The following is a 14203-nucleotide window of genomic DNA, read 5'->3' as shown; positions in this document are numbered from 1 at the left end:
TTGGCCCCAGTCCCACTGGTGTGGGCTGCCAAGGGCTCAGGCTCCTGCCCCAGGGTAGCCCACAGGCTCTGGCCCCACTTTTGTGGGTTGCCCGGGGCTCTAGCCCAGCCTGCACTGCCACGTTCTGTCGCCAGTCCGATCCCGTGCTGCTGGGGGCTGCCCCAGCCTGGTCCAGTGCTGCAGGCTGTTGGGGGCTTCTGAGGGCTGCTGCAGGCTCCAGCCCCACTGCTGAGGACTGCCACCAGCCCCACCCCTGTCCCGTTCCACTGCTTCAGACCGGCCCCACCTGGATTGCCTTCCTGACACTAGGCTACCGGGGTTCCTCTGATCCAGGAATGAGCATTCTGGTTTTGGGAGGTGCAACCTGTATACCTACCTTCTAGATAGTGCCTTCAGTATTTAGCCCTTAGTAAAGTGTGTAAGGCACAATAGCCCAGGGGAGCACAGGATTTTTTGGCTGCATTCTCAACCACAGCTGTAATACTATGGTAATGCATATCCTATCATTGGGCTGTAGAGATTAGAATATTGTAAGTGAGTTTATTTTATATCACAGTAACTAAATCAAAATCTGGCCTTGTACCTGTCTCACTTCTTTGAAAACTTAAAAAAAAAAAAAAAAAAAAAAAGGTGCCAGCACTCCATGGGAAAAGTTGTTGAGCTCTGACTGGAGGTGCTGGTACTGCGTACCTGGCAGTACCATCACAAAAAAAGCACAGCATACTGAACAGCTTCTTCACTGGGCCATGGTGAAAACTTGTTTGGATTTTGATGATAAAATGTTATTACTGAGTTTATAGTTAAGTGATTGAGAGCTAGGCTTCTGAGGGAAGGAAGGCTAGAAATGAGATTCTGAACATCAAAAGAGTGAGGTGCCAGGAATTGTTAGCTGCAAATATACAAAAAGAAGGTATGTATCTGTAAATGAACTGTATGTAGTATTCTAGAAACTTTAGATACTTTTATAACTATTTGTTTTACAAAAAAAGCACGGTCTATAGGTATATTATTAAGGTAGGCAATAGAAAATATTGTGATGGTGGAGGAATTCTGAGGTCACTGCTTGCAGGAAAAAAGTAGTGAGTAGTGGTTTTAAATGGAAGTAGTGACAGTGAGAAGCTTTCTGGCTGGTGCAGCTGAGATATTTAGTTTAATAAATTGGAAAAGCTACCTCAATACTTTGAGAAGCACTATATTAAAATAATGTGCAATATATTCACTAGAGGACTCTCAGACTTATGTTTACAGGCAGTCCCCGGGTTATGTACAAGATAGGGACTATAGGTTTGTTCTTAAGTTGAATTTGTATGTAAGTCGGAACTGGTACATATTGTAGGGGAAACTCTAGCTAAACATTTCTCCAGAGCTCAGTTTTATTCTCCCACACCTCACTTCCCTCAGTCCTTTATTCTCAAGCTGAGGTGTCTGCCGAGAAAAGCTGCTCCACGTCTCCCTGGTCTGCTGGGGGGGGGGGGGGGGGTGCTAGCTTCGCGTCTCCCTGGTCTGCTGGGGGGAAGCAGCTAGTGCGGGGTTGCCTCACCCCGTTTGTAAGTAGGGATCCGATGTAAGTCGGATCCATGTAACCCGGGGTCTGCCTGTATATAATAAATAACTGAGCTTGAGATTAGGCACTGACCAAGTATTTAAGCAGAAAAACATCCCTAAGAAATAAATGTGATGTAACTATTGTATGTTACAAAATTTTCTTAAATGTGGAAGTTGTACATGTCCGGGAAGAGGGGATTGCATGCATTTCTATTTATCTTTACTTAAACAATGGTGATGTAGGTCTTATTTTTCTTAATCATTATTGTTATCTTACAGCTCTGTGAGGTTCTAATTTTTTTTCTTAGTTTGGGGCAGGTTATAATGGATATCCTCTTGGTGCAATATATGCAAACCTGCCTTGTGGAGGTAGGCACAACAAAAAAAAGCTAGGAACAGAAAAAGGGCCTGTCCTTATCCATGCTGAAGCAAATGCTCTACTATTCAGGTTATTATTGATTGATGTTTCTTTAAAGTAATTCAGTAATTTTATGTATGCTTGTTAGGAAAGTATATATGGCTGCCGGGGTAATATCCATGTGGTTAATTGTGGAGCCACCTCACTTGGTATCTGCCCCACAATTTATCTCTCTAAGAATGTTAACATTGTGCATCTTTAAGACTAGGCATATGCTGCTGTCAACATTTTAACAAAAGCCTCTTCAAATGCTTTCTACCATAAGACCTCATTGTTCAAGCACAGTCACCCAACATGCCTACCTGTTCTCAACAAAATGTAGCTCCCAGCACCTTTTGAAAGATTTACCTGGTAGCATCAGCTGTTCTTTAGGGGAGCAACAGCAGTGACAGAGAGGTTGCCCTGAAGACTCTGGTGGTAATGGTAGTGGCTGTCAGGTTACTTAAATCTGTATGTATGGGGAGCTGATGAGAGTAGCATGGCTATGTGCCTGTTCAGAGCAGAGACTGGCCGTATTTGGGTGAAAATGCTCTGCTTCCGTTGCCTAACAACCAGCAAATGTCACTATTCCCTGTCCAGGTACTTAACTGAGGTACTGGTGGAGAAGGAGAGAAGATGCTTTGGATGGCATTGCCAATACCATAGCAATAGGCAAATAGCTGGGTTAGGAGCAGTTTAAGGCTACCTAATGTTTAGATACATTAGAATTATGGAATTTTTCTGCCCATCAAAATAGACAATTCAGGTACACATGTGCCACTCAAATCCTTGATCAGAGATTTTCCATTCACAGTGTTGGTTTGCCCTGCATATGTATTCTAGACAACTTCATGCCATGCTCCAAGGGTATATAGGATGAATCACTTGCACTTCCTTCTCTACTACCTCTTCTTCACCATGAATCAGGATCCTTTGCAATACTGAGTATTTTCTGATCTTACAAATCGATACTAACTTCCACCCAGATGTCTCTCTCCCTCTTCCAGGAGTTGGGTCTCCTGCTAAATGTAAAGAATTCCAAGTTATTTTCTGTAGAGGGGCATGCACAGGGACATGTTTGGATTTGTTGAAAGCCAGAGCCTTCCTTCCAGAGAGATTCACAATGTTGTCAAATTTGTTGAGACAATTCAAGAAAGCTCCCTATGTAAGGAGCTGTTCACAACTCGTGTTTTTATGATAGCTTAATCTTCATGACCAAGCATGCAAAATTATGCCTCCACTGCTGTCAGGGCTGGTGGATCTGCAACTGCACGCAAAGTTCTTGCTTAAGGTGCTATTAGATTTCCATCTTAACTAGTTTATTCATCTACCGATATTTTTTTCCTAACCATATACATCTCAGTGGGTGACTACCCTTCATATGTTAGATGTATGATGTACATTGGACTTTTATCTAGATAAGCAGAACAGTTTTGGAAGTCACCTAAATGCTTTGTCTCCAGAGTGGACAGATCAAAAGGTCCACAATTTCTTCACAGAGACTGTCAAGATGAAAGTTTGGGTTTGTTAGTATTTGCTGTGTTGCAGCTGGTGCTTAGCATCCCCAAAAGATTATAGCACACTCTGCCAGATAACAAGCAACTTCCACAGTGTGGCTTGCAAACATTCAAGGGACTGTGGTAGGCAGAATTTCTACCTGGATTTCAGTGCACTTCTTTGCTAAACACTACGTATTGATCCATGCAATCAGAGCTGATGCAGCACTTGGTTCTTGCCTTACTATCTTCAGTCTTGGACTTGATTTTGAAGCTCCCTCCTCCCTCTGAGGATACTGTTCAGGAGTCACTTGACATGGAGCACCGATAGAAACACTACTCGAAGAAGAAGAAACGGTTACTCACCTTGTTCACTAACTGTGGTTCTTCAACAGGTATCCCTTTATGGGTGCTTGTAACAAGGTGTGACTTATCGCCATGGGCGCCTCCTGGTGGTCCCTCAGGAATTAGCTCATTCAGCTCAGGCGTGCCCCCTTCTATCTGTCTCCGGCTGTGTCTACACTGGGCCACTTATTCCGGAAAAGCAGCCGCTTTTCCAGAATAAGCTGCGAGCTGTCTACACTGGCCCTTGAATTTCCAGAAAAGCAACGATGCTCTACTGTACAAAATCAGCCGCTATTCCGGAAAAACTATTCTGCTCCCGCTCGGACATAAGTCCTTATTCCGGAACACTGTTCCGGAAAAGGGCCAGTGTAGACAGCCCAGTAATCTTTTCCGGAAAAAAGCCCCGATCGCGAAAATGGCGATCGGGGCTCTTTTCTGGAAAAGCGCGTCTTCATTGGCCACAGATGCTTTTCCGGAAAAAGGGCTTTTCCGGAAAAGCAGCCTGCCAATGTAGACGCTCCTTTTCCGGAAAAACTGAAAACAGAATAGTATTCCGTTTTAAGCAGTTCCGGAAATTCATGCCAGTGTAGACATAGCCATCTTGTCTGCTTTTACCTGTTATTTTCTATGTCTGGGTACTGCCTTATCACAGTGCCCCCACACTCTGGGGTCCTCTCCCTCTGGGAACCCCTAACCCCATCTTGCCTCAGTGATTCACTACGAGTTGTCATCTAGCCCCTTTTCTCAGGGGCAAACTACAGTCTGAAATAGCCATTCATCATTGGCAAGGGGGTGTGAACCTGTTGCCTTTGTGAGGTAGATGGTCACAAGGGCCACAAGATAACACTTTGGTACTGGATCTGAGGTGAAGGGTGTCTGAGGGCTGTATATACCTCTCACTTATCAGCAAAGGGTTAGAGAGCAGCTCTGGGCTCAGGAGGCCCTACCCCTCTGCCTTTGCCAAGCTCATGCCTGCCAGAGATTGCAACTACTAGGCAGAATGACCCCCAGAGGTAGTGACCACTAAGGAGTGGACATTGGACTTGTTCACATAGACACAAAAGTTGTGTGACTTACTCAATACAACACAGGGAAGCACTGTTGGAGCCAGAACTAAAATCCAAATTTCCTGGTTCCAAATGTACTACATTATATTGCTCTCCAATATAACTCCATTGATTTACCCCGGAGGGCACAGTGAAAGTATGATAAGACTGTAAATCCAACAGCTGGGTGAAGCATGGGAGCTATAAATGGCCTAGTGTTAATTTATGGCCATTTTCTCTGTAGAAAAAAAATGGAGTACAACAATGAGACTGGAATGGTTTTTGTTAAGACAATAAATTCATTACTGTTGTAAATAAACACAAATATTTATGTATAAAGATGAGAAGCTCAAAGATAAAAAAAATATGAGATGGGAAATCTGGGATAGAGAGAAAGCCCTCGGATTTATCGGGGGGATATCTCAGTATGATCTATTCATTTGTTTTCACAGAGAATAAATTGTGCTACTATATTTTTTTCAGATTTAGAAAAAAACCAGAAGAGAATGATATTCTTTATAGCAGCAAACCTCCCTGCCCTGAATGTCAGAACTATATACAATATGTGGGCATAAAGAACATTATTTCTGTACAAGAAGCATCAAAGTCATCATCAAGCCAACAAGTAAGCTAATGTAATACAATTACCTTATTGCAGCAGTTCTCAAACTATGGGACAGGACTCCAAAGTGGGTCATGACCCTGTTTTAATGGGGTCCCCAGTGCTGGCATTACACTTGCTTGGAGCGTGGGGCTAAAGTCAAAGTCTGAGCCCTACTTCCTAGGGCTGTAGCCATATCCCGAGGGCTTCAGCTCTGGGTGGTGGGGCTCAGGTTACAGCCCATTCCTCTGCTTCAGGCTGAAGCCCTCAAGCTTTGGTTTTGCTCCTCCCACCCGCCGCCCAGGATGGTGGGTCCATGCAGTAATTTTTGTTGTGCAGGGAAGTTTGAGAAACCCTGCTTATTGTAATTTTTATTTATACATTCATGTGATATTCAATGCTATATTGTATTTTCAATTTAAAAAGTCCTACGGATCTGTGCATGCCCTCATAAGGTCGACATAGTAGAGATACATGGAACATCCACTGTAAAAACACCTTCAACATATTTCAACATCCATAATTGTACAAAGGTATGACTAAAGCAATGTGCCTTTATGACTTGCAATGTGCCTTTAAATCTAGATTCTTGTGGCGCCATGAAGGGAGTAAGTGCTACATTCTAGGACTCCCCCACCCTGAGAAAGTCCAGTCTTCTGGAGTTTAGTCCTCGGGGCTGACAGCAAAACCCCCCACATCTGAACTCCTCTATCCTCCTTCCACTTCCCATGCTTTGGTCTACTTTGAAGTTTGCTTTTTCAGATCATGTGTATTTCCAGACCCATCGGTATGGTTCATTGGGCAAAAATCACTAGAACTCAAGAAGTTCTCTTTGGGTATGTCTACACTGCAGTGTTATTCCAAAATATCTTATTTCAAAATAGTTATTTCGAAATAGCTTATTTTGAAATAACGCATCTACAGGCAGTCCCCGGGTTACGTACAAAATAGGGACTGTAGGTTTGTTCTTAAGTTGAATCTGTATGTAAGTCGGAACTGGCGTCCAGATTCAGCCACTGCTGAAACTGACCGCCAGTTCTGACTTACATACAGAATCAACTTAAGAACCCCAAGCGTCCCCAAGTCAGCTGCTGCTGAAACTGATCAGCAGCTGATTCCAGGAAGCCTGGGGCAGAACAACTCTGCCTCAGGCTTCCTGTAGTCAGCGCTGGTCAGTTTCAGCAGAAGCTGACTTGGGGACGCCTGGGGCAGAGCAGCTGGGGTGCTGCTGGGTTGCTCCAGTAGCGCCGCTCCTCGGCACTACTGGAGCAACCCAGCAGCACTCCATCTGCTCTGCCCCAGGTGTCCTGATTCAGCCGCTGCTGAAACTGACCAGCAGCGGCTGAATCAGGACCAGAGCAGCTGGGGTGCTGCTGGGTTGCACCAGTAGCGCCCAGAGCGGCGCTGCGGGACCAACCGGCAGCACCCCAGCTGCTCTGCCACAGGCGTCTGGAGAAAAGCCTAGTCTACTGGGGGGGGGGGGGGGCGTACTAGCTGCGCCCCCGCCCACCCCAGCAGACCAGGAAGACTTGGGCGGCGGACTGAGATGCACCGCGGTCCCGCCGCCTGGGTCCTCCGCGGCTTTGCTCCCCATCTCCCTGGTCTGCTGGAGACCAGCAGACCAGGGAGACGGGGAGCGCCTCTGAGGATGCCGGCAGCGGAGCAGTCCAGGCGCGCCTGGGGTGCCTCGCTGCCCGAGCCCCCCCCCCCCCCGCGGCTTTGTAAAGCGTGGGGAAGCCGGCGGCGGGGCAGTCCAGGCGCGCCTGGGGTGCCTCACTGCCCGAGCCCCCCCCGCGGCTTTGCAAAGCGCGGGGAAGCCGGCGGCGGGGCAGTCCAGGCGCGCCTGGGGTGCCTCGCTGCCCGAGCCCCCCCGCGGCTTTGCAAAGCCGCGGGGGGGGGGGGCTCAGGCAGCGAGGCACCCCAGGTGCGCCTGGACTGCCCCGCCGCCGGCTTCCCCGCGCTTTTCAAAGCCGCGCGGTTGGGGGGGGCGGGCTCGGGCAGCGGGGCTGCCCCGCTGCCCGAGCCCCTCCGCGGCTTTGCTCTGCGTCTTCCTGGTCTGCAGACCAGGGAGACGCAGAGCAAAGCCCCAGAGTACACGGGCGGCAGGACCGCGAGGTCCCGCAGTCCGTGTACTCTGGGGCAGCCCCGTTCGTAACTGCAGATCCGCGTAAGTCGGGGACTGCCTGTACATACAAAATGCATTTCGAAATAACGTATTGCTATTTCAAAATATCGTGTCCACACTGAGTGGACTCTGAATCGCATTTAAGGCTGTGTGGGGATGCTGCCTGAGGCTATCTGAGGTCTGTACTTAAAGGACCTGCCCCGGACAGCCAGTTCTCAGGTTTCCCTGCTTGCTTGTCTACCTCAATGAGGGACAGCAAAGCATTTTGTTTCTACGTGCTCCAGTTACCCTCACTCGGGACACCACTGCACTCTGCAGCATAGAGCCAGAGCTGCCCCTGGGCACTCTGGTGCTTCTCTTGGACACGTTGCTGCAAGCCTGGCTGCACTTTCTGCAGGCTGCCATCTGGGAGGTCCATCGGGGGGCTGTCAGTATCCAGGAGGCCCTGCGGGAGAGCTTCCACCCAGAGGAGCACTAAGAGCCTCCCTGGTCTGCCCCACTGGGGGCTTGTGCCTCATTCCTCCCTCACATCCTTCCTGATGTCAAATAAAATACACATATTTTCATGAACACAAACTCTCTTTATTTAACAAAACTGGGAGGGGGGAGGGAATGAAACTCTGGTGAGACTGGGGAAAGGAGGTGGGAGAGGGGAGAAGAGAGGGTTGGAATGGGAAACCTGGGAGGAGGGAACTGGAAGGGGGAAGCAAGAGGAAGAAGGGGGAGGAGAAGCTCAGGGCTCAGGGTTGGGGGGTCTCGCTGGACCAACTTGATTTTCATGCAAACCTGGTCCTGGGTTCGCACGTGGCCTGTGGTGGCCATGCTGGCAGCTATCCTACCATAGACGGCCGCGTTCCTCCGTCTAGTGTGGAGATCATGGCTGTTGGTGGCATCCCCCCCAAACCTAAATAAGGTCCATGATCTCCACCCTGGACCAGGAAGGTGCCCACCTTTTCCGGGCCCTGGCAGGCTCCTGGGAGCTGGCAGACTACTCCTGGGGAGCAGTGGAGGGCTGGCTGCCAGTGACTTGCTGGCTCATGTCTTGGGGCCACTCGGTTGGGGCAGTGACTGCTGGCTCTGGGCTGACAGGATTGGAGCTGGTACACGCACTGTGGCCAGAGTCAACCCCTTTAAGGGCTCCGGGGAGTGGGGGGAGGAAGTGGAGTGTTCTTGGTTGAGACTGGAGTGGCCACCAGGGCACCCTGGGAAGGCTGGAGGCCCCCTATTTCGAAATAAGTGTCTACACAGCACTTATTTCATAATAGCTATTTCAAATTTGGCGTTATTCCTCGTAGAATGAGGTTTACCAAATTTGAAATAAGCGTGCCGCTATTTCAAATTTATTTTGAAATAGTGGTTTGGCTGTGTAGACACTATGAAAGTTATTTCGAAATAACTCTGCTGTGTAGACATACTCTTTGAGTGATAGCTGTTCCTGTAAATGAGGCTATTATGGATTTAGCTAAAGTAATTTGGCAGTCCTGGATCAGCACCCCCCACCTCCACTAAGATGGGCAAGAAATACCAAGTCCTGTTAAGAGGAACTGAGTTCTTTTACATGCACATGGCACCATCTTCATTAGTTGTGACAGCTACTTCAGAAAAGTTGCATCGGCAAAATGAGACTGCACCAAAAGAACATGTTCCAAAAAATAGATATATTTGACCATAAATCATATTAGTTGGCTACTGTGCACTTTAGGATTTAAATGATCAGGCTCTCATGGCCAGAAATGATTATTTTAACTATGAGAAGTTTGCAACATTCAGGGAAAACTGCCTCCACATGCAAGGGGAGAGTTTTCTTCTGTGGTAAATGAAGGACATTTGATTGCCAGATCTATCCCTTGAGGCTGGTTTGAACAAAGCAGACTCTGCTTCATGATTGATGGCCACCATAGTCATGATGAGAAGGGGTCAGGTTCGGTTGTTCTAAGCATGGCTTACATCAAAATATCTGGTCTGTTTTCGTTTAGAAGGGAAAATGAGAGTACCAATATTGTAAAGGCTACTAGACATGGAGCATTCTAGAAAGAATATTACGGATAGGATCTAATTTTTCTGCTGGCCCAGACATGTATTTTTATTTTTTTTTTCCCTTTTCAGGACTCCAGAGACTCTTTAAAGAACAACTTTGAATATAACCAGGTGTGTATCCTTTACTGAGGAATATAGAGCCAAGAATGTAGCAAACAAGTACAGTAGATTTCTGATGATCCGGCACCTTTTGGACCTAGGTGGTGCCGGATTATCAGATTTGCTGGAGAATCAGGAGGTCCGGTACAGTTGCACGGCTTAATAGCTGGCCAGGACACAATCTCCCTCCCTCTCCCCTCCCCTCCCCTTTCCTCTTCGCATCTCCTCAGTGCTGTAACCTGATCCTCCACCCCCTTCCCTTCCCCTTTCCTCTTCCAGTCTCTCTCCTTCCTGCTGTAACCTGATCCTCCTTCCCCTCCCCTTTCCTCTTTGCTGAAGCAAAGTGCTCTTTTCCATATTGTAACACAATCCCACTCTCTCCCTCCCTTCCCCAACCTTATGTTCCCTCTGGTTACAGCCAGCACGTGTGCTGAGCAGCAGGCTTTTTAATCAGCTGGTCAGGAGCACTTGGCATTTTGATGCCGGAGTATCGGGAGTGCCGAACAGTTAGATGCCGGACTATTGGAGTTTTACTGTATTCACAACCATTCATTTCATAAAATCAAATTCACTTTAATGACAGTTGAGACCGCTTTAATTCCTTTATTGGGAGGATGCTTGACCAGGGCCCATTTTGGTTTGTAAGAAAATTCAGCATACAAGAAATTGTGGTGCATACTTGTGTAAATTCATACTCACACCAGTGTTCATGGTGGAAATATTTGTTGGATTTTTTGACAGCATACAGGCAGTCCCCGGGTTACTTACAAGATAGGGACTGTAGGTTTGTTCTTAAGTTGAATCTGTATGTAAGTCGGAACTGGCATCCAGATTCAGCCGCTGCTGAAACTGACCAGCGGCTGACTACAGGAAGCCCGAGGCAGAGTTGCTCTGCCCCAGGCTTCCTGGAATCAGCCGCTGATCAGTTTCAACAGGCTGAATCTGGACGCCAGTTCCGACTTACATACAGATTCAACTTAAGAACCCCAGGCGTCCCCAAGTCAGCTGCTGCTGAAACTGATCAGCGGCTGATTCCAGGAAGCCCGGGGCAGAGCAACTCTGCCTCGGGCTTCCTGTAGTCAGTGCTGGTCAGTTTCAGCAGCGGCTGACTTGGGGACGCCTGGGGCAGAGCAGCTGGGGGTGCAACCCAGCTGCTCTGCCCCAGGCGTCCTGATTCAGCCGTTGCTGAAACTGACCAGCAGGGCTGAATCAGGACGCCTGGGGCAGAGCAGCTGGGGTGCTGCCGGGTTGGTCCAGTAGTGCCCAGAGCGGCGCTGCGGGACCAACCGGCAGCGCCCCAGCTGCTCTAACACAGGCGTCCGGAGAAAAGCCTGGCCTGCTGGGGGGGGGGGCGAACTAGCTTCACCCCCTTCCCCCCCAGCAGACCAGGGAGATGCGGGCGGCAGACCGAGACGCACCGCGGTACCGCCGCCCGGATCCTTTGCGGCTTCGCTCCGCGTCTTCCTGGTCTGCTGGTCTGCTGGAGACCAGCAGACCAGGGAGACAAGGAGCAAAGCCGCGGAGCACGTGAGCAGCGGGACAGCCCAGACGCGCCGTGGCTGTCCCTCTGCCAGCGTCCTCCGAGGCTTTGCTCCCCGTCTCCCTGGTCTGCTGGAGATAGCAGACCAGGGAGACGGGGAGCAAAGACAGCCATGGCGCATCTGGGCTGTCCCACTGCCCGCGTGCTCCGCGGCTTTGCTCAGCGTCTCCCTGGTCTGCTGTGGGGGGGCTCCTCTTCCCCCAGCAAACCAGGGAGATGCGGAGCAGCTTTTCTCGCCCCGGAGGACGCGGGCGGCGGGACCACGGCGCATCTGGGCGTCCCGCCGCTCCCGTCCTCCGGGGCGAGAAAAACCCCGTTTGTAACTGCGGATCCGACATAAGTCGGATCCACATAACTCGGGGACTGCCTGTATTATGTGTTTGGGAGTCATCCAGTCAAGGATGGCATGGGAAACAATGCATCAATGAGAAGAAATGTCAGTAGTGGCATCAAGGGAGGGAAATAATATCACTTAATAATTAAGATTAATTAAACATATTTGACAGAGTTTAAAGGATCAGAGTTTGGGGGGGAAGAGAGAAATGGGGGAGACAGGGATATGGACAAATCAGATAAATACTGAATGAAGGTAGCTGTTTATGTGAATTTGCCTTGCCCCAGTAGAATGAGAGCTTTAGAAATGAAATAATGACACAGATAGCATGTAGAATTAGAGAAAGGTACCCAGGTTTGTCTGATGTCCCAAGAAATTCCCTGAACAGATCTGATGAATAGCTAGGGAGCTGTGGGCTGAAAAAGAACTGTGCAAAATGTTATTTTGTGACCGTGCTTTGTATCAATTCCTTCTATTTTTCAACAGTGGAAACCACAAGAGGCGGAATATACTGGTAAGGTATATACATTGTGTCTTTAAGTTGCTAAATCTGGTATTTTATTCTTACTCAGCTTGTATAATGGGACATGAGTATAGTCGCACAAATGCATGTGCATGCACCCACACACACAGTGAGCTACTATGAAGGGAGAATTAGATTTTACCGGACTTGTGGAAGAAATATATTTTGAGAGGACATGTAATCATTCTAAATATTTTTACAAAGCCTTTCAGTCCATTCCCTCAGAAGTTACTAACTGATGGAAAAATTATCACCAGTTTAAATTAGGCATTGTCTTCGATATCTAAATCAAGATTTACAATATCCACTATTGTGCAGTATAACCCCCTGCCCTTGAAAAAAAGACTATAAAACTATTTATAAATTTTATTTTTATATATTTTGTTTTAGAACCTGATTCTTATTCCTACTCTGGTTAAGTAACATTTTACTTCACAAATGATTACTATTGACTTTATTGGGACTACTTTCTGTGTGTGGTACAGGTTGGACCTCGCTGGTCCTGCACCCTCGGGACCTGACTGGTCCTGAATGAGGAGATATGCTGGACCAGGGAATGTCCCTCCCCTCATGGCTGTGCTGCCACCAGGCTAGGGCCTCAGCCTGCCCCTGCTGCTGCCTCAGCCTCCCGGGACTCTCCCCAGCCTCGCTGCTGCTGGGGCCAGAGCACCATGGCCAGAGCTGCGCAGCTGGGGCAGAGTGCCACAGCCGCCTGTCTCTGTGGCTGGGGCTGGAGCTGAGGGATGGGGCTGGAGCTCTGTGACCTGGGCCAGAGCTCTCTGGCTGTTGCTGGGGCTGGAGTTCCCTGGCCACTGGAGCCAGAATATGGCCGGAGCTCCGCGGCTGGGGACGGGGCCAGAGCTCCCTGGCTGCTGCTGGGGTCCGAGCTCCTTGGCCAGGGCTAGAGATCCATGGCCATGGCCAGGCTAGAGCTCCGTGGCTGCTGGGGCTAGGGAGCTCTGCTGGGGCCAGAACTCCCTGCCATGATGCCTGTCCTCTCCCCCGCTTCCCACACACACTCTGGGCTCCTGGCTGAGTCGCCGGTGCCCTTTACAGTGCATCTGCCCTGCCGCCAGACCTCCGTCTTCCTGGGCTCTGTGGTCCAGGAACGTCCGTGGTCCATGCCGGACCACGGATGTTGCTGGACCAGGGAGTCCCAGTTAAGGGAGGTACAACCTGTAATAATCATTATTAGAATAAGGCCCTTCATGTCTTACTTATTAAATATTGAACTAAATGGATCCTCTCCATGTTGTAATGAAAAGCAGTCTGGTGCCATTCATAGTAGTAGGTGGGATAGTTTCAATTACTAAACTTCATCAGAGCAAACCCCTACTTAATTCCTCATTTAAAATTTTTCTTTTCTCCTCCAGCTTCTATTCTCAGTGAGGACTCAGAGAATTTAGAAGAAAGCACTGGAGAAGATGCGGAAAGAAAGAATGATAAAGGCAAAAAATATATTCAACAACTTGTGCATATATTCTTATTTCTTTCTAATTTCATAATTATTTCTTCTTTAAAATGTTTGAATAAATTTCATTGTTTTGAAAGTCATGAGCCATTGCATGGACAGGTAATATTCAAATATTTCAGTCAACTTATGCAATTAACTCAATTAATCATGATTACAAAATACTAATTGAAATATATTTAATGTTTTGGAGGTTTTCCTACATTTTCAAATATATTGATTTCAGGTACAATACAGAACACAAAGTGTAAAGTGCTCACTTTATATTATTTTTATTACAAATATTTGTATTGTAAAAATGACAAAAGAAATAGTGTTTTTTCAGTCAATCTCATGTAAGTACAATAGTGCGGTTTCTTTATTGTGAAAGCGCAGCTCACCAATGTAGATTTTTTGAGACAGAACTGCATTCAAAAATAAAACAATGTAAACCTTAGAGCCTACAAGTCCACTCGGTCCCACTTTTTGTTCAGCCAATCACTAAGAAAAATAAGTTTGTTTACATTTATGGGAGATAATGCTGCCTGCTTATTTACAATGTCACCTAATCATGAGAATAGACATTTGCATGGCACATGTGTAGTTGACATTGAAAGGTATTTATGTGCCAGATATGCTAAACATTCATGTACCTCTTCATGCTT

General features: G+C 47.8%; 1 protein-coding gene across 4 annotated transcripts in view; it reads left to right on the top strand.

Annotated features, from left to right (window-relative positions):
• LOC102453956 (uncharacterized) overlaps positions 1–14203 on the top strand; it is a 53608-nt gene that overhangs the window by 13367 nt on the left and 26038 nt on the right. For all 4 annotated transcript variants that reach the window (XM_075940268.1, XM_006114383.4, XM_075940277.1 and 1 more), the window contains 5 exons: positions 1854–1993; positions 5313–5454; positions 9662–9703; positions 12052–12079; positions 13462–13536. In XM_075940268.1, coding sequence (XP_075796383.1) covers positions 1854–1993; positions 5313–5454; positions 9662–9703; positions 12052–12079; positions 13462–13536 — 427 coding nt within the window. The remainder of the gene's footprint in view (positions 1–1853; positions 1994–5312; positions 5455–9661; positions 9704–12051; positions 12080–13461; positions 13537–14203) is intronic.

This window comes from Pelodiscus sinensis, chromosome 1, assembly GCF_049634645.1.
Source record: "Pelodiscus sinensis isolate JC-2024 chromosome 1, ASM4963464v1, whole genome shotgun sequence".
Taxonomy (NCBI): Eukaryota; Metazoa; Chordata; order Testudines; family Trionychidae; genus Pelodiscus; species Pelodiscus sinensis.
This window is presented reverse-complemented; position numbering and strand designations above follow the sequence as displayed.